Source organism: Erythrolamprus reginae, chromosome 9 (genome assembly GCF_031021105.1).
Source record: "Erythrolamprus reginae isolate rEryReg1 chromosome 9, rEryReg1.hap1, whole genome shotgun sequence".
In the NCBI taxonomy this organism is placed as follows: Eukaryota; Metazoa; Chordata; class Lepidosauria; order Squamata; family Dipsadidae; genus Erythrolamprus; species Erythrolamprus reginae.
In genome coordinates this window covers 52,009,712-52,035,865 of record NC_091958.1, presented here as the reverse complement: position 1 = coordinate 52,035,865, position 26,154 = coordinate 52,009,712, and the positions used below count along the sequence as shown (strand labels likewise).

Sequence of the window (26,154 nt, the reverse complement as noted above, 5' to 3'; positions counted from 1 at the left end):
AACAGATTTGGATCCCGATTAGGAATCCATTTCTTGCCTGATGTTCGATGAGTGACCCAATCGAGAGCAGTCATGGGCTTTTCCAAATATGCCCATGTCACACCAACACTCCGCAGTCTGCACTGGTTGCCAATCAGTTTCCGGTCACAATTCAAAGTGTTGGTTATGACCTATAAAGCCCTTCAGGGCACCGGACCAGGATACCTCCGAGACCGCCTTCTGCCGCACGAATCCCAGCGACCGGTCAGGTCCCACAGAGTTGGCCTTCTCCGGGTCCCATCGACTAAACAATGTTGCTTGGCGGGACCCAGAGGAAGAGCCTTGTCTGTGGCGGCCCCGGCCCTCTGGAACCAACTCCCCACAGAGATTAGAATTGCCCCCACCCTCCTTGCCTTTCGAAAGCTGCTTAAAATGCACCTCTGCCGCCAGGCATGGGGGAACTGAGACCCTCTTCCCCCTAGGCCTTTACAATTTTATGCATGGTATGTCTGAATGTATAATGGGTTTTTAACTGGTTTTAGTATTGGATTTTGTTATATGTTTTATTGCTGTTGTTAGCCGCCCCGAGTCTGCGGAGAGGGGCGGCATACAAATCCAATAAAGAAACAAACAAACAAACAAATAAACAAACAAAAAATAAATAAACAAATAGATAAATAAATAGATAGATAAATAGGTAGATAAACAAACAAACAAACAAACAAACAAACAAACAAACTGAGACATCTCTCCCTGCCTATGTAGCTTTAGTGCACGATATGACTCTATGTATATTTTTTATATTGGGGGTTCCTTGTTTTTAGATTTTTTAAATGTACAATTGCTATTTTAGATTTTAAATTATTAGATTTGTCAATACATATTGTTTTTTATCACTGTTGTGAGCCGCCCTGAGTCTGCAGAGAGGGGCAGCATACAAATCTAATAAATAAATAAATAATAATAATAATAATAATAACAACATTGCCTGGAAAAAACGAGTTTGCTGGTTTTCTGCTATCCAAATCTTGTGGCATCAGCCATTTTTTGCACTTTGGCAGTAAATTAACAGGAAGACAGCAACTGACCATTATGGGCGGCACTCTTTTTATAAGGGAGTCCACAGCATATTCCTATACTAAATCCGCTGCTTAATTTAGGGTCTCGGCTTTGCAGTTGAAGGATTGGAGACCCCTGGCTTGGCGTATAGAACTGGAGATCCCTGTTCTGTATGCTCCCCTCTTCCAGTAGGTGGCATGTGAGAACCAGCCGAATAAAAAGCTCTACACTCAATAAAACCATACCATAAAGGCCTGGATGGCTTTGCTCCCAGGATGGCTAACAAGATGCCTCTCATTGTTCTCTACAGAATTGCAGAGTTGGAAGGGACCTTGCTGGCAAACACATGCACTTTGGAGCTGAGCTAGGGCAACAGCTTGCGTGCCAACTGATACAACACTCCGTGGCCTGCACTGGCTGCTGATCAGTTTCCGGTCACAATTCAAAGTGTTGGTATTGACCTTTAAAGCCCTACATGGCAGTGGACCAGAATACCTCCGAGACCGCCTTCTGCCGCACGAATCCCAGCGACCGATTAGGTCCCACAGAGTGGGCCTTCTCCAGGTCCCGTCGACCAAACAATGTCGTTTGGCGGGCCCCAGGGGAAGAGCCTTCTTTGTGGCGGCCCCGGCTCTCTGGAATCAACTGCCCCCGGAGATTAGAACGGCCCCCACCCTCCTTGTCTTTCACAAATGACTCAAGACCCACCTATATCGCCAGGCATGGGGGAACTGAAACACTTCCCCAAGGCTTTTATATTTTATGTATTGGTATGTATGTGTTGCATGGTTTTTAATTACTGGGGTTTTAAATATCTTTTTTTTAATGTTAGATTTGTTGCAATGTTATATTGTTTTTTATTATGTTGTGAGCTGCCCCGAGTCTTCGGAGAAGGGCGGCATACAAATCTAATTAAATAAATAAAATAAATAAATAAATATGGCTCCGTGTGCCACCTGTGGCACCCGTGCCATAAATTCGCCATCACTGCCATACAGCATTCCAGACAAATGATTGTCCAATCTCTTCTGAAAAACCACCAGTGATAGAGCACCCACAACTTCTGGAGACAAGTTGTTCTGCTGGTTAACTGTACTCAAATGTTAGGAGTACACTGTTTCCCATGGCTGGGATATTTCTCCCATTTTTGGTGGACAATATTATGGACAAAACAAGTATAGATATTGTTGTGGTTAGCTCTGGCCCAGCTCCTGCCCCAAGGACTGTGGATGTGGGGGAGACATCCACATGCTGCAGGCCTGTTTTGCCCCCGGTGGAATCTGATGATGAAGGCTCCTCTGACCAAGAAGACATGAGTGACAGGGAGGAGGAGAGTGTGGCAGACAGCTCAGAAGGAGATCAATTCTCTAGCTCCTCCTTGGATTCAGAACAAGAGTTAATGATACAGCCACGCATGCGGAGAGCGATGCATAGGCAACAACAACTGAGAGATTATTATCAAAGAAAATGAGGCCACCTGTGGTTGGGTGGGGCTGTGGTCATTAGTGAGGCTGCTATAAATAGCAGCCTGTGGGTCTGGCCATTGTGGAGGATTATCTGATCCTTGTGTTTCGTGACTGCTTTACTGACTTTGACCTTTTGTGTGCTGATTTTTCCCGGCTTTGAAGCTAAACCAGGGCAAAGTGTGTTTCACTTTGTGAAAGAAGAAGGACTGTGAATTGCCTCACAGCTGCAAGCTAAGTGTTACAGAACTGATAAGGGACTTGTACCAATTACCAGTTTGTTTGGAGACGAGTGCTCTTTGCTATACCAAAAGAGGGCTTGGTTTAAGTGAATTTTCATTATAAAGAACATTGTTTTGAATTTTCAAACGTGTGTGTGTCTGAAATTGTATCTGTGCATTTTTGGGAGGATTCTACCAGAGAGCTTGACAGAACAGATATATGGAGACCTATTGTTATTTCCTTTACAGCATTCCATTTATGGGAAAGTCGCCACTCGAGATGGAAGCCTTCTGGAGTGCGTGATATGTTTTACAAGCTTCCAGAAAATATTGCAATCTATTACGGATGGATAAAAGATGGCACATGGCCCTTATGATGCAAGGGATCGCCTGATCGATTTGCGGGCTCTGAAAAGGCATTTATTTATTTATTGGATTTGTATGCCGCCCCTCTCCGCAGACTCGGGGCGGCTAACAACAATGATAAAAACAACATGTAACAATCCAATTTAATAAAACAACTAAAAACCCTTATTATGCAAACCAAACATACACACAAACATACCATGAATAACTTGTAATGGCCTAGGGGAAGGAATATCTTAACTCCCCCATGCCTGGCGACAAAGGTGGGTCTTGAGTAATTTGCGAAAGACAAGGGGGGTGGGGGCCATTATAATCTCTGGGGGGAGTTGATTCCAGAGGGTCAGGGCCGCCACAGAGAAGGCTCTTCCCCTGGTGCCCGCCAAATAACATTGTTTGGTCGACAGGACCCGGAGAAGGCTAACTCTGTGGGACCTAACCGGTCGCTGGGATTCATGCGGTAGAAGGCGGTCTCGTAGATACCCTGGTCCGGTGCCATGAAGGGCTTTATAGGTAATGACCAACACAAGTCTGCATTGGTTGCCGATCAGTTTCCGGTCACAATTCAAAGTGTTGGTTATGACCTATAAAGCCCTTCATGGCACTGGATCAGAATATCTCCGGGACCGCCTTCTGCCGCACGAATCCCAGCGACCAGTTAGGTCCCACAGAGTTGGCCTTCTCCGGGTCCCGTCAACTAAACAATGTCGGTTGGCGGGGCCCAGGGGAAGAGCCTTCTCTGTGGCGGCCCCGACCCTTTGGAACCAACTCCCCCCAGATATCAGAGTTGCCCCCACCCTCCTAGCCTTTCGTAGGCTCCTTAAAACCCACCTCTGTTGTCAGGCATGGGGGAATTGACATGTTCCTTCTCCCTAGGCTTATAAAATTTATGTATGGTACGCTAGTGTGTATGATTGGTTTTAACTTGTGGGGTTTTTTAAATTAATTTAAATATTGGATTTGTTTTACATTGTATTGCTATTGCTGTGAGCCGCCCCGAGTCTGCGGAGAGGGGCAGCATACAAATCTGATTAAACTTAAACTTTGAATTGTGCCCGGAAACTGATCGGCAACCAATGCAGACTGCGGAGTGTTGGTGTTACATGGGCATTTAAAATATTGCAATCTATTAGGGATGGATAAAAGATGGCACATGGCCCTTATGATGCAAGGGATCGCCTGATCGATTTGCGGGCTCTGAAAAGGTATTCCTGTTCCTTTTTCTTACTCAGCATGGAAAACGCGAATGCACAAAATGTTGCATGTCACAACGCCAGGGTGGGGGTGTTTTTTAGCCAATTAAGTTATCGTGCTTTGCAATCTCCTCAGAGAACCATCAAGCAGACCGGAAAGGCAATCAACCTGAACCAACTTCTCAAAAGAAGGCTACTTTGCTTCATTTATTATTATTTTCGTTCACCGTGAAAACCTACACAGCTGTTTTCTTCTTCCGAGTGATTTCAAGGCTCCGGTTTGGGCTTCAAGGTGGTCTGGGCTAAATGACCCATGGGAACGCTTCACATTTCCCCCTTCTCCTGTAATGGCTTGTTTTAATCCTTTAAATAAAATGTGTCAAAACCACAAAAGGGGAGCTTTGCAAGAGCCACTCACTTTGGAATGTCCTCCAGGAAGGCAAATCATGTTTAAAAAGGGCAACTTAAAAAAAAATAATTGTAAGACTGAAAATAGTCTCCCTCCCCCTGTCTCATAGAAACATAGAAGACTGACGGCAGAAAAAGACCTCATGGTCCATCTAGTCTGCCCTTATACTATTTCCTGTATTTTATCTTAGGATGGATATATGTTTATCCCAGGCATGTTTAAATTCAATTACTGTGGATTTATCTACCACGTCTGCTGGAAGTTTGTTCCAAGGATCTACTACTCTTTCAGTAAAATAATATTTTCTCACATTGCTTTTGATCTTTCCCCCAACTAACTTCAGATTGTGCCCTCTTGTTCTTGTGTTCACTTTCCTATTAAAAACACTTCCCTCCTGAACCTTATTTAACCCTTTAACATATTTAAATGTTTCGATCATGTCCCCCCTTTTCCTTCTGTCCTCCAGACTATCCAGATGGAGTCCATGAAGTCTTTCCTGATACGTTTTATGCTTAAGACCTTCCACCATTCTTGTAGCCCGTCTTTGGGCCTGTTCAATTTTGTCAATATCTTTTTGTAGGTGAGGTCTCCAGAACTGAACACAGTATTCCAAATGTGGTCTCACCTGCGCTCTATATAAGGGGATCACAACCTCCCTCTTCCTGCTTGTTATACCTCTAGCTATGCAGCCAAGCATTCCGTCTCCGGCATTTTTGTCTACCCTCAGAGTCAAATTTATCCTGTTTCACGTGTCTCTCCTCTTGCCTCTCCCTATCTCCATTAATCCATCCTGCCTCCAGGACCCAGTTGGCTTGGTGGCCAGGAAGTCTCCCTATGCCAGTGATGGCGAACCGATGGCACAGGTGGCATGTGGACCAATATCTGCTGAGCCTTTGCCCTAGCTCAGCTCCAACGTACATGTGTGTGTGCCGGCCAGCTGATTTTTGGCTCAACAGAAGCTCTGGTAGGGCGTTTTTGGCTTCCAGGGAGCCTTTGTGGGGATGTGAGAGGCCATTTTTACCCCAAACCCAGGGAAACCTTTGGAGCCTGGGGAGGGTGAAACATGAGCCTACTGGGACCATCAGAAGTTGGGAAACAGGCCGTTTTCAGCCTCCAGAGGGCCTCCAGGGGGCGGAGAACCCTCCCCGGGTATTGAGTTATGGCTGTGGGTACTTACTTACTTACTTACTTACTTACTTACTTACTTACTTACTTACTTACTTACTTACTTACTTATTTATAGATTTGTATGCCGCCCCTCTCCGAAGACTCGGGGCGGCTAACAACAATAAAGGAGACAATGTAACAAATCTAATATTAAAAATAATCTAAAAAACCCCAATTTAAGAGACCAATCATACATACAAGCATACCATGTATAAATTCTATAAGCCTAGGGGGAAGGGATAAATTTCAATTCCCCCATGCCTGACGACAGAGGTGGGTTTTAAGGAGCTTGCGAAAGGCAAGGAGGGTGGGGGCAACTCTGATATCTGGGGGGAGCTGGTTCCAGAGGGTTGGGGCCGCCACAGAGAAGGCTCTTCCCCTGGGTCCCGCCAAACGACATTGTTTAGTCGACGGGACCCGGAGAAGGCCAACTCTGTGGGACCTAACCGGTCGCTGGGATTCGTGCGGTCCCGGAGATATTCTGGTCCGATGCCACGAAGGGCTTTACAGGTCATAACCAACACTTTGAATTGTGACCGGAAATTGATCGGCAACCAATGCAGACTTGCACATGTGTGATAGCGTTTTGGCACCCAAGGAAAAAAAGGTTTGCTATCACTGCCCTACGCAATAAGATTGCAACGGGGAGGTTGCTTCTTGCAGCAAGGAGTTTCAAACCGGGGCAGCACTTGCCCCCACCCCCCACCCCGGCCTTTCTTTGATTCTAGCCAAACTCTAGAGAGGAAATGTTGCTGGAGAACGAGAGAGAGAGAGCTAAAATCTCCCACCACAGCCGAAAGTTTTAGGAGCATGTTTTCTACACGAGAAGCTTGCACAATCACAAGCACGGGATCTGAAATCGTAAACACAACCTGGGTGGTAAAATCAACATTAATCTGAGGTCTGTTGACAAGGTTTGGATGGTGCCCCCTGGATGTTTCTAGTTTTGTACTCGACGACCCATTTTTCTGCCGTCATTTTCACCCTTCTGTCAGGTGGCTTTGTTAGCGATTTATTTATTCCTCAAATTTGTAGGGCTGCCCATCTCCCACAAAGTGATTTTAGTCATAGCGTTAAGACTTATATTTCATTTCATTTCATTTTATTGGATTTGTATGCCGCCCCTCTCCGTAGACTCGGGGCGGCTAACAACAGTAATAAAAACAACGTGCGACAATCCAATAATAAAGTAGCTAAAAACCCTTATTTTAAAAACCAATCATACATACAAACATACCATACATAAATTGTGGAAGCCGAGGGGAAAGAATATCTTAATTCCCCCATGCCTGATGACACAGGTGGGTTTATATACCGCTTCTGTGCTTTACAGCTCTCTGTAAAGCGGTTTATAGTCAGCTTCTTTTCCCCCAAAATTTGGGTCCTCGTTTTACTGACCTTGGAAGGATGGAAGGCTGAGTCAACCTTGAAACTCGAACTGCTGACAGCTGGCAATCAGCAAAAGTAGCCTGGCATACTTGCATGCTAACTAACCATTGTACCACCATGGTTCTATTTTGGGCAAACAATGAAAAAAATGAAATTTTTGGAAAAGTGGCTTTCTTTAGCTGCGTCTTACCTGGGACTCAATCTGATCTGCCTGAGAATTCTTATAACTGTGAGAAAAAACAGTTTACATCTCATCTTTAGATATCTGATACAAAATCCAATGGGGCAAAATGTCTAAAGACGTATTTTGCCAACCTGGCACGACTCTTCAGCTGTGGCGAGGGGGGCGTTTGCCCAGGTTCGCCTGGTGCACCAGTTGCGGCCCTATCTGGACCAGGACTCACTGCTCACAGTCACTCATGCCCTCATCACCTCGAGGCTCAACTAATGTAATGCTCTCTACATGGGGCTACCTCTGAAAAGTGTTCGGAAACTTCAGATCATGCAGAATGCAGCTGCAAGAGCAATCATGGGCTTCCCTAAATAGGTCCATGTTACACCAACACTCCGCAGTCTGCATTGGTTGCCGATCAGTTTCCAATCACAATTCAAAGTGTTGGTTATGACCTATAAAGCCCTTCATGGCACCGGACCAGATTATTTCAGGGACCGCCTTCTGCCGCACGAATCCTAGCAACCAGTTAGGTCCCACAGAGTGGACCTTCTCCAGGTCCGGTCAACTAAACAATGTCGTTTGGCGGGACCCAGGGGAAGAGCCTTCTCTGTGGCGGCCCCGGCCCTCTGGAACCAACTCCCCCCCAGAGATTAGAATAGCCCCCACCCTCCTTGCCTTTCGAAAGCTCCTCAAAACCCATCTCTGCCATCAGGCATGGGGGAACTGAGATATTCTTTCCCCCTAGGCTTCTACAATTTATGCATGGTATGTTTGTATGTATGATTGGTTTTATAACAAGGGTTTTCAGCTGTTTTAGTATTGGATTGTCACATGCTGTTTTTATCACTGTTGTTAGCCGCCCCGAGTCCACGGAGAGTGGCGGCATACAAATCCAATAAATAATAATAATAATAATAGTAATAATAATAATAATTTAAGAACCTAAGAATCGGGCCAAAGCCCATCGAGTCCAGCATTCTGTGTCACACAGTGGCCCATTTAAGATGGGTGGACTTCAGTCCCCAGAACAGCTGGCTGGGAAACTCTGGCAATTGAAGTCCACACGTCTTAAAAGTCGGCTAGGTGGACAGACACTGACCTAAAGGGTATGAAATCAGACTCTTACCCATTTGCATTGACCGTCTCGCCAGGGCTCTGAAGCAATTGGGATAAAATAGAAAATAACTTCAGACGCATCCGAGGGTCCCTGGAAGTGTGAAGGCAGGTTTTAAGAATGGAAATAAAATCCTTCAGGACTTCGGCAATCACAGGCCCTAGGAAGAGAAAAGGGAAACAGTGGAGTTTTGTGGAATTAGCCTCCGGAAGGAGCAACCCGCTAGATGGAAGCGAGGGTTAATTCTGGCAATCAAATCTCAGTTGAATAATGTGAATTAAGAAGAGGCTTCCGGGAATGCAGCGTTGCTAGAACGGAATAAACGACTGCACTGCCTCGTTTCACCTGGAACAGAACAGTTAGCAAACGGCTTCCAGAATAAGCTAGGTACCTTAAACCTATTCTGGGGTGGTTCTTTCCCTTGTGGTACATCATCCCTCTGGAGAAAAGATTAGCCCCACTTTGACACTCTTTCCTGAAGATCTGGTTTCTGACAATGGGGTCTGGGGATCCCAGGGTGATGTGGAGCCCATCAAGTGGCTGGTCTGATTGTTGTCACTAGGGAGGTTGGGGGCTTCTTGGGTTTTATACTAGGGCAGTGATGGCGAACCTAGGGCATGTGAGCTATCTATCTATCTATCTATCTATCTATCTATCTATCTATCTATCTATCTATCTATCTATCTATCTATCTATCTATCTATCTATCTATCTATCTATCTAATCTATCTATCTATCTATCTATCTATCTATCTATCTATCTATCTATCTATCTACCTACCTAACTACCTACCTACCTACCTACCTACCAATCTAATCTATCTATCTATCTATCTATCTATCTATCTATCTATCTATCTATCTATCTATCTATCTATCTATCTATTATCTATCTATCTTTCTATCTATCTATCTATCTATCTATCTATCTATCTATCTATCTATCTATCTATCTATCTATCTATCTATCTATTGGATTTGTATGCCGCCCCTCTCCGTGGACTCGGGGCGGCTAACAACAATAATAAGAACAGAATGTAAAAATCCAATACTAAAACAGCTAAAAACCCTTGTTATAAAACCAATCATACATACAAACATACCATGCATAAATTGTAGAAGCCTAGGGGGAAAAGAATATCTTAGTTCCCCCATGCCTGACGGCAGAGGTGGGTTTTGAGGAGCTTACGAAAGGCAAGGAGGGTGGGGGCTGTTCTAATCTCTGGGGGGAGTTGGTTCCTGAGGGCCGGGGCCGCCACAGAGAAGGCTCTTCCCCTGGGCCCCGCCAAACGACATGCACGTGTGTGCCAGCCAGCTGATTTTTGGCTCACACAGAGGCTCTGGGAGGGTGTTTTTAGCTTCCAGAGAGCCTCCGGGGGGATGTGGGAGGGCGCTTTTACCCTCCCCTGGCTCCAGGGAAGACTTTGGAACCAGGGGAGGGTGAAACATGAGCCTACTGGGCCCACAAAAAGTTGGAAAACAGGCTGTTTCCGGCCTCCAGAGGGCCTCCTGGGGGGCGGGAAGAGCTGTTTTCCCCCTCTGTAGGCATTGAATTATGAGTGGGGGCACTCGCACATGTGCAATAGGGCGCCCCCATACTCTTTTGGCACCCGAGGGGAAAAAAAGTTCTCCATCATTGTACTAGGGCTTTACCTTTGTAAGCCACCCAAGAGTCACTATGAGTAAACTGGGCAGCCAGCTTACTAAATAGATAAATAAAGCTGCCTTCACATCCCTCGGCCCATGAATGTGTTGGTTATGACCTATAAAGCCCTTCATAGCACCGGACCTGATTATCTCAGGGACCGCCTTCTGCTGCACGAATCCCAGCAACCAGTTAGGTCCCACAGAGTGGGTCTTCTCCGGGTCCCGTCAACTAAACAATGCCGCTTGGCGGGACCCAGGGGAAGAGCCTTCTCTGTGGCGGCCCCGGCCCTCTGGAACCAACTCCCCCAAAGATTAGAATTGCCCCCACCCTCCTTGCCTTTCATAAGCTGCTTAAAACCCACCTCTGCCGTCAGGCATGGGGGAACTGAGATATTCTTTCCCCCTAGGCCTTTACAATTCTATGCATGGTATGTATGTTTGAGTTTTTTATATTAATGGGCTTTTAATTATTTCTAACACCAGACTACTATTGTACACTGCTTTATTGTTGCTGTTAGCTGCCCCGAGTCTCCGGAGAGGGGCGGCATAAAAATCCAATAAATAAATAAATAAATAATCCCAGAGCAGAGAGTTTCAGGCCCCGCCTGCTTCCAATCTTCTCACCTGACTGAGTAGCAATTACATCCAACTGCAGGAGTTCGGGTGAGTAGCAGCTCCAGTCGTCGTGAGTCGAGGACAGCCATTCCATCAGCTGAGATATGTGCTGCTTGTATAAGTCGGTGACATCCCGAATGTGCTGGACCTCAGCCAGTGCCCTCATCGCGTCCTCTAACTGTTGGGATGGGACAGGAAAGAATGGAAGGATCAATGCAAGGCGTCCTCGCCTCACGGCCACAACCGAGCCCCACGTTCCCGTGGCTAGGTGAGACAGTCGTTAAGTGAATTTTGCCACCATTTTAAGACCATTTTTCTTGCCTCGGCCGTTAAGTGAATCAGTTGACAAGCCAGCCGCACGGTTGTTAAATGAACCTGGCTCCCCATGTTGGCTTTGCGTGTCAGGAAGTCGCAAAAGGGGGATCACGGGACACTGCGACCGTCATAACTATGAGTCATTTGCCAAGCGCCTGAATTTTGGTCACGTGACCGCGCGGAGGCTGGGAAGGTCGTAACTTTGGTGTGTTTTAGTGACCCACTGTCTAGAGCGCTGGTGAGACCCCATTTGGAATAATACTGTGTCCAGTTCTGGAGACCTCGCCTACAAAAAGAGATGGATCAAATTGAAGGGGTCCAAAGAGGGGCTACAAAAATGGTGGAAGGTCTGAAGCATAAAACTTATCAGGAAAGACTTCATGGACAATCTGTATAGTCTGCAGCAGTGTTTTCCAGCCTTGGCAACTTGAAGATATTTGGACTTCAACTCCCAGAATTCCCCAGCCAGCGAATGCTGGCGGGGGAATTCTGGGAGTTGAAGTCCAGATATCTTCAAGTTGTCAAGGTTGGGAAACACTGGTCTGGAGGACAGAAGGGAAAGGAGAGACAGGATTGAAACATTGAAATATGTTAAAGGGTGAAGTAAGGTTCGGGAGGGAAGTCTTTTTAATAGAAAAGTGAACCCCAAAACAAGGCGGGCATAATTGAGGTTTGTTGGGGGAAAGATCAGAAGCAACGTGAGAAAATATTATTTGACTGAAAGAGTAGTAGATGCTGGAACAAACTTCCAGCAGAGGGGGATGGTATATCCACAGGAACTGAATTTAAACATGCCCGGGATAAACATAGATCCATCCTAAGATAAAATACAGGAAATAGTGTAAGGGCAGACCAGATGGACCGCGAGGTCTTTTTCTGCTGTCAATCTTCTATGTTTCTATGACTCTGAACAAACTCCCGTTAGTTGAGGACGACCTATAGATGGATCGTGACAAACATCTGTCCTCCACAGTGCTTTGGAAATGAAAGGGAGCCCGCAATTGGAACATGCCAGATGCTTGCATCTGTTGGGAGTTTCTTAAAGCAGCCACATTCTAGGAAGACACACATCTGTACGAGACTCGAGCCTGCATATCCACTTCCCCCTGAAGCATTCGACCTCCCTCCAAAGAAAATTTAGGAGATACAGTAATACCTCGTCTTACGAACCTAATTGGTTCCCGGGGGAGGTTCGTAAGGCGAAAAGTTCATAAGACAAAACATTGTTTCCCATAGGAAACAATGTAAAATGAATTAATCCGTGCAACGAAAAAAACCCTGCAAAAAAATGCCGCTGCCCGGCTGTCACCTTCTGAAACAGCCGGGCGCTTCTCAGCGTTCTCCCAATGCCAAACGCGGAAGTTCGGCAAAAGTTCGGGTTCGGGTGGCCGCCGAGAAGCCCCGCCACCCGGCTGTCACCTTTTGAAACAGCCGGGGGGCTTCTCAGCGACCTCCTGAACCCGAACGGCAAACCCGAACTTCCGGGTTCGGCATTTGGGAGGCCGCCGAGAAGCCCCCCGGCTGTTTCAAAAGACAACAGCCGGGCTTCTCAGCGACCTCCCGAACGCCGAACCCGGAAGTTCGGGTTTGGCGTTCGGGTTCAGGAAAACGCTGAGAAGCCCCCCGGCTATTTCAAAAAGCGATAGCCGGGTGGCGGGGCTTCTCGGCAGCGGTGGGTTCGTAAGACGGAAAAAGTTCGTAAGAAGAGGCAAAAAATTTCTGAACCCCGGGTTCGTATCTCGGGTTGTTCGTATGGCGAGGGGTTCGTATCATGAGGTACCACTGTACTTGTGCTGCTAAATCAGTGATCTGGTCCCAAAAATTTTCCATTTTTGTGGAGGTCGGGGTGTGTGTGTGTTTCCTTTCCGGCGAATGCCTATTGGAATGCTTTTAGCAATTTAGGACTTGCCTAATGAGCTTCCTTTTCTTTAAAACGGATTTATCCAGGAATCTTTAAAAGAAAAAAGAAGAATCAGCATCCCAAGACTAAATGCTTAGACTCTATTCTTCCTGAACAAGTCTAGGCATCCGGATTCCACAAGGCAAAGTAGCCCTTTGACCTTTTATTGGGCGTAAAATACTGTTCATGCTAACCTGCGTTTGATTTTACAGTTTTAAAAGTTAAGTTTCAAAATTATGGCTTCTGGGGGGTGGGGGGGGGGGGAGATAAATTGCCTGTCGGTGGCAAAGAGCTGTCAATTTCAGGGTAGTTTATTGTGCCCAGAAGCAACCGAACAGGAAGCCGAGTAGCCATTTAACGGAGGAGGAATTGAGTCCGGCAGCCAAGTTTGCGTAGGCCACCAAAGAGGTTCCACAAAAAAGATGGCAGCCTCATTTAGTTGGAATTTGACTGGAGAAGAAAGTGATTTGTGGCATCGTGATAGTCATAAACTAAGATAGCGGGAGGCAGGGGTGGGGTGGGGAGACATCCATTATCAGAAGCATCTCAGGGCTCAGGGCTCCGATGAGTGGGGCTTGTGGTGGTCTGAGCACTAGTGGTCCTGCTAAGCTCCAGGGCTTGAAAGATGGCATTGAAGGGGTGACTTGATCGAAGTGTATAAAATCATGCATGGGATAGAAAAGGTGGATAGAGAAAAATCCTTTTCTCTATCACACAATACCAGGACGAGGGGGCCCTCCCTAAAGCTCATAGGTAGGAAAGTGAGGACAAATCAAGGGAAATATTTCTTCCTTGGTTTATGGAATTCTGGCTGGGGAATTCTGGGAGTTGAAGTCCAAATATCTTCAAGTTGCCAAGGTTGGGAAACACTGCGTTAGGTCAAAGTACTGGATCAGGGAACTGATTTGTTAGAAGATTTGAGGTTTAAAGAAAACACTTTATAGGGCCAGGTATCAAATGAGGACTGAACGTTGCCATGGCCAACCCTGTACTTTACATATCTGTGGCTGTTTTTTTTTTATTCGTAGCCTCTGCTAATCAATTCTGGATTGATTGATTGATTGATTGATTGGATTTGTATGCCGCCCCTCTCCGCAGACTTGGGGCGGCTAACAACAGTAACAAAACAGTATAATCCAATACTAAAAAACAGTTAAAACCCATTATATAAAAAACCAATCATACATACAGACATACCATGCATAAAATTTTAAAGGCCTAGAGGGAAAGTGTATCTCAATTCCGCCATGCCTGACAGCAGAGGTGGGTTTTAAGCAGCTTACGAAAGGCAAGGAGGGTGGGGGCATTCTAATCTCTGGGGGAGTTGGTTCCAGAGGGCCAGGGCCGCCACAGAGAAGGCTCTTCCCCTGGGTCTCGCCAAACAACATTGTTTATTTGACGGGACCCAGAGAAGGCCCACTCTGTGGGACCTAACTGGTCGCTGGGATTCGTGCGGCAGAAGGCGGTCCCGGAGATATCCTGGTCCGGTGCCATGAAGGGCTTTATAGGTCATAAACAACACTTTGAATTGTGACCGGAAACTGATCAGCAACCAATGCAGTCTGCGGAGTGTTGATGTGACATGGGCATATTTGGGGAAGCCCATGATTGCTCTCGCAGCTGCATTCTGCACGATCTGAAGTTTCCGAACACCCTTCAGAGGTAGCCCCATGTAGAGAGCGTTACAGTAGTCGAGCCTCGAGGTGATGAGGGCATGAGTGACTGTGAGCAATGAGTCCCGGTCCAGATAGGGTCGCAACAGATTTGCAAAAAAAGGCAAATATTAATGTAAGAGCTCGTTCCAGATGTCCAACCACACCCTGCAACAAAAGAACCTTCAGCAGACCGGCATTCAGGGGTGTTACCTTTACGTGTAAATGTCCAGCGGTTGGTATTGCCATGATGGTTACCAAGACCTTGGTGAGCTGGAGGCTTATTTCTTTGCAGTCTTCCTGGCACAGCTCCACGAGACTTTCCACGCAGCAAAGCAGCTGCTCCAGATAAAAGGCCTACCAGAAACATCAAAAAGAAAACGGTCGTTCTTTGCTTCCCAGAAGACGGAAATGGAATCCCCCTTCCTGTGTTGCTCTGCTTGGCTCCAGCGATCTGGCGTGCGCTGTTTCCCACGGATGTTCTTAGCCGAGAAAACTTACCTGCCTCTTCCTCTCCCATGTCCAAAGGAACATAGCAACAATGTACCTGCGGAGGTGAAAACACCTGCCATGCTTATACAGAGTTTCCCTGGAGACAGGCTTACATTAAAAAAGAAAGTTGTTTTTTAAAAAATATATAAATAGCATTTACACCTATATACCACTTAACAGTGCTTTTGCAGCCCACTCTAAGCAGTTTATAGAGTCAGCCTTGAGCCGGTCAGGACTGAACTCCCGGCAGTGGGCAGAGATAGCCAGCAACATAGCATTGTAACAACTGCACCACAATGAATGACTTCCTTCCTTCCTTCCCTCCCTCCCTCCCTTTTTCTTCCTTTTTTCCCTTCCTTCCTTCCCTTCCTCCCTCCCCTTTACTTCCTTTTCCCCCTTCATTCCTTCCTCCCTCCCTTCCTTCCCTCCCTCTTCCTTTTTTCCCTTCGTTCCCTCCCTCCCCCTTTCTTCTTTTTCCCTTCCTCCCTTCCTCCCTCCCCTTTACTTCCTTTTTTCCCTTCCTTCCTTCCCTCCCTTCCTCCCTCTTTCTTCCTTTTTTCCCTTCCTTCCTTCCTCCCTTCCCTCTTCTTCCTTTTCTTCCTTTCCTTCCTCCCTCCCTCTCTCCCAGGATACATATCCCAGGATAATGTTGCAAGATCCAATCTAGGTCAGTCACCAGCAGAGGTGATATTCCGCCAGTCTGTAGCAGTTTGGGCGAACCAATAGCACCAACTGTGAGTGGACAATCACCCTTGCAAACCTGTAGGGAAGGCAAGCGAATACCAGCCCTGGTCACCAGGGTGAGAGACTTACAGCTTCCGGACTTGTTCTAGAGCCCCTCTTCAGGAAACTTGTCTCTACGGAAGATGAGCTCGAGTCCGAAAGCTCAGAAGAGTAAACCTCTCGTCCTGGTGACCGACCCCGATTAGCTCTTGCGTGATGCCCTTGGGATTGTACATGCGCCTGAAGACAAAAGTGCTAAACTTCAGAGAAAAGATGTCTGCGGACTGCAAAGATGCCAATGTACTCTAACCACTGCGCAGCACTGCAGGCTACTTCAGCTCACTGCTAGCTGTAGTTCAGCAGTTCAAATCTCACCACCGGCTCCAGGTTGACTCAGCCTTCCATCCTTCTGAGGTGGGTCAAGTGAGGACATCTATCTATCTATCTATCTATCTATCTATCTATCTATCTATCTATCTATCTATCTATCTATCTATCTATCTATCTATCTATCGGATTTGTATGCCGCCCCTCTCCGGACCCTCGGGGCGGCTAACAACAGTAATAAAACAATGTACAATAATAATCCAATAATACTAAAAATGATTAAAAACCCATTAATATAAAAAACCAAACATACAGACAGACATACCATGCATACAATTGTAAAGGCCTAGGGGGGAAAGGGAATCTCAATTCCCCCATGCCTGGCGGCACAGGTGGGTTTTAAGTAGCTTACAAAAGGCGAGGAGGGTGGGGGCAATTCTAATCTCTGGGGGGAGTTGGTTCCAGAGGGCCGGGGCCACCACAGAGAAGGCTCTTCCCCTGGGTCCCGCCAAGCGACATTGTTTAGTTGACGGGACCCGGAGAAGACCCACTCTGTGGGACCTAACTGGTCGCTGGGATTCGTGCAGCAGAAGGCGGTCCCGGAGATTGTTGGGGAGGCAAGAGGCTGATTCTGTAAACTGCTTAGAGAGGGATGGAAAGGCATTGTGAAGCGGTATATAAAGTATAAAGGCTATTGCTTCGTTCAAGGTTGAGTTGGGGTTCTCCTCACCTCTTCAGTCCGCTGACTGACTTCAGGGTTGCAGAGCGCGTTGCCAAGGGAGGCCAAGTGAGGCTGCAAGACTTTGCGGGGGGATCCCCGGATAACCGCCGCCAGAATCGTCAGGTAAGACGCCATCGGTGCCCTTTCGAGATCGGAGAGGATTAATTTCAGAGAGACAGCTGGGCTGACAAACGCTCCAACCAGCTCTGTTGCTTTCAAACACTGTTTTTTTTTTAAAGAAAAAAATACAGAGAAACTGGTTGTAAGATGCTAAAGACCAAATGAACTCAACAGAGCTTTCTTCCCCCCTTTTAAAAAAAATGAAGAATGGAGGATGACAACCGCTTTCTCCCTTTGCTCATGCTTCAGGAATTCAGGCCCCATCCCTCATTCATGGTTATGTGCACAGGGGAGACGATTTCATTCAGGTGTAGCAAGGCAGCCTAAAATAAGCACCCCTGTGTCTTCTCTCAGCATGACCTCTCCAACGTCCCCCTCGAATGAACGGAAGCTCTCAGGCCCTCTTAGACGGAGAGCCCCCCCTCCCCCCGGTGGGATTTATAGCATCCTGGTAATGACCTTTAAAGCCCTACATGGCATTGGGCCAGAATACATCCGGAACCGCCTTCTACCGCACGAATCCCAGCGGCCGATAAGGTCCCACAGAGTTGGCCTTCTCCGGGTCCCGTCGACCAAACAATGTCGTTTGGCGGGCCCCAGGGGAAGAGCCTTCTCTGTGACGGCCCCGGCCCTCTGGAATCAACTCCCCCCGGAGATTAGAACGGCCCCCACCCTCCTTGTCTTTCGCAAGTTACTCAAGACCCACCTTTGTCGCCAGGCATGGGGGAGTTAAGTTATCCTTTCCCCCTAGGCTACTACAAGTTATGCATGGTATGTTTGTGTGTATGTTTGGTTTTTTATAATAAGGGCTTTTTAGTTGTATTTATTAATTGGATTGTTCATGTTGTTTTACCACTGTTGTTAGCCGCCCTGAGTCTGCGGAGAGGGGCGGCATACAAATCCAATAAATAATAATAAATAATAATAATACTGTAATCCTTTCACCCAACTTGAGCCGGGGTGGCGCAGCAGGTAGAGTGCTGTACTGCAGGCCACTGAAGCTGACTTGTAGATCTGAAGGTCAGCGGTTCAAACCTCATTACAGGCTCAAGGTTGACTCAGCCTTCCCTCCTTCCGAGGTGGGTCAAATGAGGACCCAGATTGTGGGGGCCATAGGCTGGCTCTGTTTTTAAAAAAGTGCTATTGCTAACATGTTGTAAGCCGCCCTGAGTCTAAGGAGAAGGGCGGCATAAAAATTGAATGAATGAATGAATTAATGAATGAATGAATAAATAAATAAACAAACTGTCCTCTGCCAGCTTTGAAGAAACGAAAAGATTCTCCTTTAAGAGCAGGGATGTCAAACTGGATTTCTTCGATCACTGTACTTCTCCTCCATCGGCTGACTTTGGGGTGGTGGTGGAAGAGAGTGGGCAGTAGGTCTCCTGCAGTACCCAGACAGCCAAAATGGAGTGTGGGGAGGCCGCATGCAAACCCCCCACACCTCATTTTGGCCGGCAGAGTCCTGCAGGAGGCCATCCAGGTGCACTGTTTTGGCTGAAAGAGGCACTGCGACCCATGATCACCGGGGTCATGTGATCGCCTTTTGCGACCTGACAAGCAAAGTCAATGGGGGAAGCCAGATTCCCTTGACCATTGTATTACTAACTTTTTTTTAAATTATTGGGGCTCAATTGTGGTCGTAGATCGAGGACTGCCTGCGGTCCCTAACTGGAGATGCTTAGGGGTTAGACACACACGAGAATATAGAAGTCAGTGCTTTACACTATGGCCTCTTCCTATTTGTAAAGGTCAAGAGATGCTGCCACGAATGGCCCCCAGGGATATAATTCTGCTGACCGATAGCAATATCTGGAGAGGACTGTATTTCGCTTGCAGTGTTGGTTGCAAACCACAAGACAAAGGAAACCAGAAAGCTGGGAGAACCTAAGCCTCCAGATACTGAATCTTTATCAGAGCTATTGCCAGGAATCCGCATACCTTATTACTGTGGGAGGATTATAGGCAGAGAATGAGAAAGAGATAATGTGGTGAAATTAATTAGGAAGGTTGTGAACTGCGCATAACTCGCAAATGGAATTTATCCCCCAAAGGCGTTTTTTACATTTTAATCTCCTGCTTATGATTTTTGAAAGGCTCTTAATACTCCACCTTGGCCAGCACCGCAGGTGAAGCACAGTTTGTACAATCTCATCACGGATCGGTACAATAATCAAACAGAAATAGACCATTTCTTAACGGTACTGTATGGAGTTTTTCTCGTGATTAACAAAATTAACGGCCTTGTGGGTCAGCCCCCATATATTCTAAAAGTTGGGGGGAGGGAGGGGGAGGTGGAATTGGGGCCCAGAAGATTTTAATATCAATCACGAGTTGCCTGATACTGTGACGTGGAAAAATTCTCTGGAAAGTCAGTTTCACATCTTTTTCATCCCACAAATTAATAATCACACCTTAGGTCCAATCACAAAGGGTGCTATAATCGGTGTAGTCCACATGTCGTAGAAGAGCCCACTTTGCCTACCCCTGGATTAGTCCAAAGTCAGCCAACTAGTTTTCATGCATAAGGCAGGGTTAGAATTCATTGTCTCCTGGTGACCAGCTCGAAGTCACCCAACTGGCTTCCATGCCTAACATTTGTATTTATTTGTATTTATTAGATTTGTATGCCGTCCCTCTCTGAAGATTCGGGGTGGCTAACAACAATATAAAAAGACAATGTAATCAAATCTAATATTAAAAACAATCTAAAAAACCCCAATTTAAAGAACCACTCATGCATACAAGCATACCATGCATAAATTCTATAAGCCTAGGGGGAAGGGAAAGTCTCAATTCCCCCAAACCTGACGACAGAGGTGGGTTTTAAGGAGCTTGCGAAAGGCAAGGAGGGTGGGGGCAACTCTGATATCCGGGGGGAGCTGGTTCCAGAGGGTCGGGGCCGCCACAGAGAAGGCTCTTCTCCTGGGTCCCGCCAAACGACATTGCTTAATCGACAGGACCCGGAGAAGGCCAACTCTGTGGGACCTAATTGGTCGCTGGGATTCATGCGGCAGAACATAGGACTAGAACTCACAATCTCCTAGTGATTGACCCAAAGTCACCCAGCCGGCTTTCATGCCTAAGACAGGACTAGAACTCTGTCTCCCGGTGGCTGGCCCAAAGTCACCCAGCCAGTTTCCATACCTATGACTAGAACTCACAGCCTCCTGATTTCTCACCTGGTGCCTTAACCACTAGACCAAATATTCTCACTGCATCAAATCTGTTAGTACAAGGTACATGGTTGTTAGGGTTTGCCATTGTAAACTACCTATTGTAGTCTCTTGTATTTTCACTTTAAATGTTTTGGGCTGGTTCGCCATAAGAGGGCGCCAGTACTCCTTCCCTCAATGATGCTTTAACGCTCATTCATTTTTGCTTTGCCTTGAGGGGGGAGTGTATTTGCCTAGTGCTTATTATATTGTATGGCTTAGTGTTTGTTATTTATTTATTTATTGGATTTGTATGCCGCCCCTCTCCGGAGACTCGGGGCGGCTAACAGCGACAATAAAACAGTGTACAATAGTAATTTGGTATTAGAAATGATTAAAAATTAAAAAAGGGCTTTATAGGTCATAACCAACACTTTGAATTGTGACCAAAAACTGATCGGCAACCAATGCAGACTGCGGAGTGTTGGTGTAACATGGGCATATTTGGGAAAGCCCATGACTGCTCTCGCAGCTGCATTCTGCACGATCTGAAGTTTCCGAACATTTTTCAAAGGTAGCCCCATGTAGAGAGCGTTACAATAGTCAAGTCTCGAGGTGATGAGGGCATGAGTGACCGTGAGCAGTGACTCCCGGTCCAAGTAGGGCTGCAACTGGTGCACAAGGCGAACCTGGGCGAACGTCCCACTCGCCACAGCTGAAAGATGTTTCTCTAATGTGAGCTGTGGATCGTTATGGATTGCTTCTATTTTGTATATATGTAAATAGTACTTATTAAGCATAACTAAGTCTGTGTCTCTTTTTTCTTTGGCTTTGCCACACATCCACACTCTGTTTAAATCCTCTGCTCAGTGTATGTCAAAGGTCTCATAGCCTAGCTATACCGAGACATACCAACAAAATCTCTGCCAACTGTCTAGGGCAGTGTTTCCCAACCTTGGCAACTTGAAGATTTCTGGACTTCAACTCCCAGAATTCCCCAGCCAGCAAATTCTGAGCGTTGAAGTCCAAATATCTTCAAGTTGCCAAGGTTGGGAAACACTGGTCTAGGGTAGCAGAACCTCCGTTCCCCAGCAGAGTTTCGAAAGGAGCGCACTTACGTTGCTAACGATGCTACTTTCCTCATCGGAACACACGCGGTACAACGTCCGCAGGAGGAGTTCCATGTGTTGCGTGATGTGGTCCTCTGCGTGCTGTAACAATATAAACAGAAGCTGAGATGCTTTTACTCGGGTGCCTTTGACCCAGTCGGTGATATCGTGGCAGAGGCCGGGAAGTATTTTGAAGATGTTTCTGGTTACCAGCTCTCGACATCCCAGGTCTGGACGAGTTACTAGGTGAAAAAGAAAGAAGGGAAGAATTCAGGGGGAGGCAGCAAGAGACTCAAACTCTTCTAATATTCTCAATTTGAAATGCAGGGGTACCTCTACCTACGAACGCCTCAACTTACGAACTTTTCTAGATAAGCACCGGGTGTTCAAGGTTATTTGCCTCTTCTCAAGAACCATTTTCCACTTACAAACCCGAGCCTCCGAAACTGTAACCAGAAAAGGCAGGGAGAAGCCTCCGTGGGGCCTCTCTAGGAATCTCCTGGGAGGAAACAGGGCTGGAAAAGGCAGGGAGAAGCCTCTGTGGGGCCACTCTAGGAATCTCCTGGAAGGAAACAGGGCCTCCCCCCTCCCTGTGGTTTCCCCAATCGCATGCATTATTTGCTTTCACATTGATTCCTATGGGAAAAATTGCTTCTTCTTATAAACTTTTCTACTTAAGAACCTGGTCACAGAATGAATTAAGTTTGTAAGTAGAGGCACCACTACAACTGAACTTTTGCTGTCTTTTAAGTTCGGTTTTTATGATACCGTTTCCCTCATATTTCATCACACATTTTCATTTGCTGCTTCCATTTATTATTATTATTATTATTATTATTATTATTATTATTATTATTATTATTATTATTTGGACTTGTATGCCGCCCCTCTCCGCAGACTCGGGGCGGCTAACAACAGTGGTAAAACAACATGAACAATCCAATTAATAAAAACAACTAAAAAACCATTAATATATATAAAAAAAATGTACCACTCTCTCTATTTTTCTTACAGAGACACACGGAATATGGCAATTTGTGAAAGATACATGTTTGGGAAGTGAAAACACGTGAAGTTACCAGCAGTGCTTTTTGGTAAAACAATGTTGGTCAAAGAAAGATGATGGTCAAAGGTGGGTGAGGGAGGGGAGAGGCCTTGGAGCGTCTCAGGGTCTCCCCTGTGACTCTCTGCTTGTGTGGCTAACACAAAGCAAAACTTAACACAGGATGCAATATATATGTGTGTGTGTGTGTGTGTTTGTGAAGCACCTACTTAAATGGAAGAATCTTCCAAAGTACTCTGAGCTATGACTTCTTTTTGTCATGGAAAGAAAAGCATTGGGATTATGGAAACTGACAGCTAGCAACAAAAAGGTCAAAGGCAAAAATCTCTACTGAGAAGATGAAGATGAGAATGGCATCCTTTTTGACCAGAGGCGCTGTGTCGTCCCCCCCACCCCACCCGCAGCCCCCCAAAACAATTTTGACTGGTCCTTTTCAACAGTCCCCTTCATTCCTAATGCGCAAATGCATCTATTTCATCACCCGTATCTCACAGCTGTTAAAAGCTTCTCTCTCCCCACCTTTCCTTAACTTGTCTGTACCCACAGCCCAAGGCGGTGATATTTCCCTCCCCCCTCCCCTTTTTTTCCTATAGAAAGTCAGTCTATTGTTAGGATGGCTTTGAGCTCTTTCTCTCCTTCTCCCACTGACCTGCAATCTCTGTCAAACAGAGATCAAAGAACAAAAAGAGAGACGTGTCAGGTTCTTTAGCTTGCAGCTAGCAGGAATCTGAGGTGAAAGAGAATCCTTGGTGGAAAAGCCGGGTCGGGCAGGGAAACTGACAGGTGTGCCTTTTAGAGGTAAAAGAGTTCACTCGCTCCCAAACCATTAAACAAACAGCTGATTGATTAAAAATATGTCATTTACAGGCAAATATTGGAAATCTAGGTGTATAGTCTGGAGGACAGAAGGAAAAGGGGGGACATGATCGAAACATTTAAATATGTTAAAGGGTTAAATAAGGTTCAGGAGGGAAGTGTTTTTAATAGGAAAGTGAACACAAGAATAAGGGGACACAACCTGAAGTTAGTTGGGGGAAAGATCAAAGGCAACGTGAGAAATATTATTTCACTGAAAGAGGAGTAGATCCTTGGAACAAACTTCCAGCAGACGTGGCTGGTAAATCCACAGTAACTGAATTTAAACATGCCTGGGGTAAACATATATCCATTGTAAGATGAAATACAGGAAATAGTATAAGGGCAGACTAGATGGGCCATGAGGTCTTTTTCTGCCGTCAGTCTTCTATGTTTCTATGTTTCTAAACCAAAAGGCAGAAAAATTAGCCCAGAAGATATTAATAGGCAAGTTAATTTGCATCTGATTTTCTGTGATTTTTGAAAACAAATAAAATAGCAATAGCACTCAGACTTTTATACTGCTTCACAGTGCTTTACAGCCCTATCTGAGGCTGTTTACAGAGTCAGCATATTTCCCCCAGCAATCTGGATCCTCATTTTATCAACCTCAAAAGGATGGAAGGCTGAGTCAACCTTGAGCTGGTGAGAATTGAATTGCTGGAAGCTGGGTGGAAGATGAACGGTATTTTTAAAACATGGGTGAAGTCGGTTGCTTTCAAACATCAGACTGTAGGCTTCACTTCTGAACTTCAAAGCTGTAAATGAGATTCTTAAGTGAACGCAAACACACACTCTCCTCCAACTTTGGCTATCTTCTTTTTGGAAGAATGGAAGCCTAATCCCCCAGTCTTCCTTGGAGGTATCTGTCTTTCTCCAGTTACTTAAATAAAAAGAATAGTTCATTTTCCAACTCAGTCTGGGAAGAAGGTGTAAATAAGGACACTAACAAGAGCAGAAATACAGATTGAATTTTAAAAATCTTGAAAGTGGAAAAACAATAACATTGTCCCGTGTTTGGATTCAGCTTTCCAATGAAAATATATGTAGCTGCAAAACACTATGAAGAGGTACATGTCTAAGTGCTATTGCTATATATAGTATGCTTATATATTGAAGTGACTATGAAAGCAATATTATTTCACATTTAGTGTTGAACTCTGGCACATTTGCCAAAAAAGCGGCCCGCCACGGAAGGCTTATCAACAAACTCAAACTCAATCCAGACAAGACGGAGTGGCTGTGGGTCTTGCCTCCCAAGGACAATTCTATCTGTCCGTCCATTACCCTGGGGGAGGGAATTATTGACCCCCTCAGAGAGGGTCCGCAACTTGGGCGTCCTCCTCGATCCACAGCTCACATTAGAGAAACATCTTTCGGTTGTGGCGAGGGGGGCGTTGTGACCCTATTTGGACTGGGAGTCACTGCTCACAGTCACTCATGCCCTCATCACCTTGAGGCTCGACTACTGTAACGCTCTCTACATGGGGCTACCTTTGAAAAGTGTTCGGAAACTTCAGATCGTGCAGAATTCAGCTGCGAGAGCAATTATGGGCTTCTCTAAGTATGCCCATGTTACACCAACACTCCGCAGTCTGCATTGGTTGCCGATCAATTTCCGGTCACAATTCAAAGTGTTGGTTATGACCTATAAAGCCCTTCATGGCACCGGAGAAGAATACCTTCGGGACCGCCTTCTACCGCACAAATCCCAGCGACCGGTTCGGTCTCACAGAGTTGGCCTTCTTCGGGTCCAGTTGACTAAACAATGTCGTCTGGCGGGACCCAGGGGAAGAGCCTTCTCTGTGGCAGCCCCGATCCTCTGGAACCAGCTCCCCCCTGAGATTAGGATTGCCCCCACCCTCCTTGCCTTTCACAAACTCCTTAAAACCCACCTCTGCCATCAGGCATGGGGGAACTGAAACATCTCCCCCTTGCCCATGTTGTTCTGGTGTTTGATTGATTGTGTGCTTGTTTTTATATATTCTGGGGTTGTTTTTATGAATTTTTTAGCCTAAAATTGTAATTGGATTGGTGGGTATTGGATTTGTCATTATGTACTGTTTTGCCATTGTTGTGAGCCGCCCCGAGTCTGCGGAGACGGGCGGCATATAAATCCAATAAATCTAATCTAATCTAATCTGCTACATCTTTAAGTTTAACACAGAGAACAAGACCCGCATCAGAAAGCAATCGGAAAATTCTTAAGAGAAGGGGGTGCAAATTTACTAGGTCAAATTTTAAAAGGTCACACAATTATCTGTTAACTTTTGTTACTGGAGCTGTACTCTAAAAATGTCGCAACGCTTCTAAATCAGACAAATTCCTAGTGTAAATAATAAACAGATTGAAAAGTAGCAGGTCATAACAGGGTTTCTTAACAATGGCAAATTGTTAATCTGTTGATCAACCTGCCAGTAATCTGTAGGACTTCTGGTTAGGAGCTGGGGCAATTATAATATTTAGGAAAGTACATGACATGAAAAAGCCTGCTCAACTGGGCAGATTTTAGATTAAATTTATGCAAACTGACCGGCCTATTTTAAGAAAACCATTTTTCATTTGGGGATGGAATAAGAAACCAAAGGTCCTTCTATTTGCATCTTACTTTTATATTTTCCCTTGAAAGTATTCCCTATACCTTATTTTTTAAAGTTATACATTAAAACCTTGGGGAAGTAATTTGCAAAAACAAAAAAACAACAACCTCATGACCATTTCACACTGTACTCACATCCTGGTGGATAATAAGAAGGCTCAGCATAAAAATCGAGTTTATCCTTAATATCATCTTCATTTTCTTTTTCCCACTGCAAACCCACTTTCTTCCAGTAAGTTAAAGCCAGCTCCCTAAACACAAGCAAAATAATCACAAATATTGTCGATACAAAATACATATCCTGAAAAAGTGGTTGCATAAAAAACAAA

The 26,154-nt window shown here is 45.7% G+C and overlaps 1 protein-coding gene across 1 annotated transcript in view; it reads right to left on the bottom strand.

The window, feature by feature from the left end:
* Window positions 1-26,154, bottom strand: part of LOC139172295 (dynein axonemal assembly factor 5-like) — a 40,755-nt gene that overhangs the window by 12,159 nt on the left and 2,442 nt on the right. Inside the window, exons 4-9 of the mRNA XM_070761260.1 lie at window positions 25,961-26,076; window positions 21,318-21,550; window positions 16,934-17,146; window positions 14,875-15,018; window positions 10,804-10,972; window positions 8,545-8,692 (exon numbers count right to left, since the gene is read on the bottom strand). Coding sequence (XP_070617361.1) covers window positions 8,545-8,692; window positions 10,804-10,972; window positions 14,875-15,018; window positions 16,934-17,146; window positions 21,318-21,550; window positions 25,961-26,076 — 1,023 coding nt within the window. The remainder of the gene's footprint in view (window positions 1-8,544; window positions 8,693-10,803; window positions 10,973-14,874; window positions 15,019-16,933; window positions 17,147-21,317; window positions 21,551-25,960; window positions 26,077-26,154) is intronic.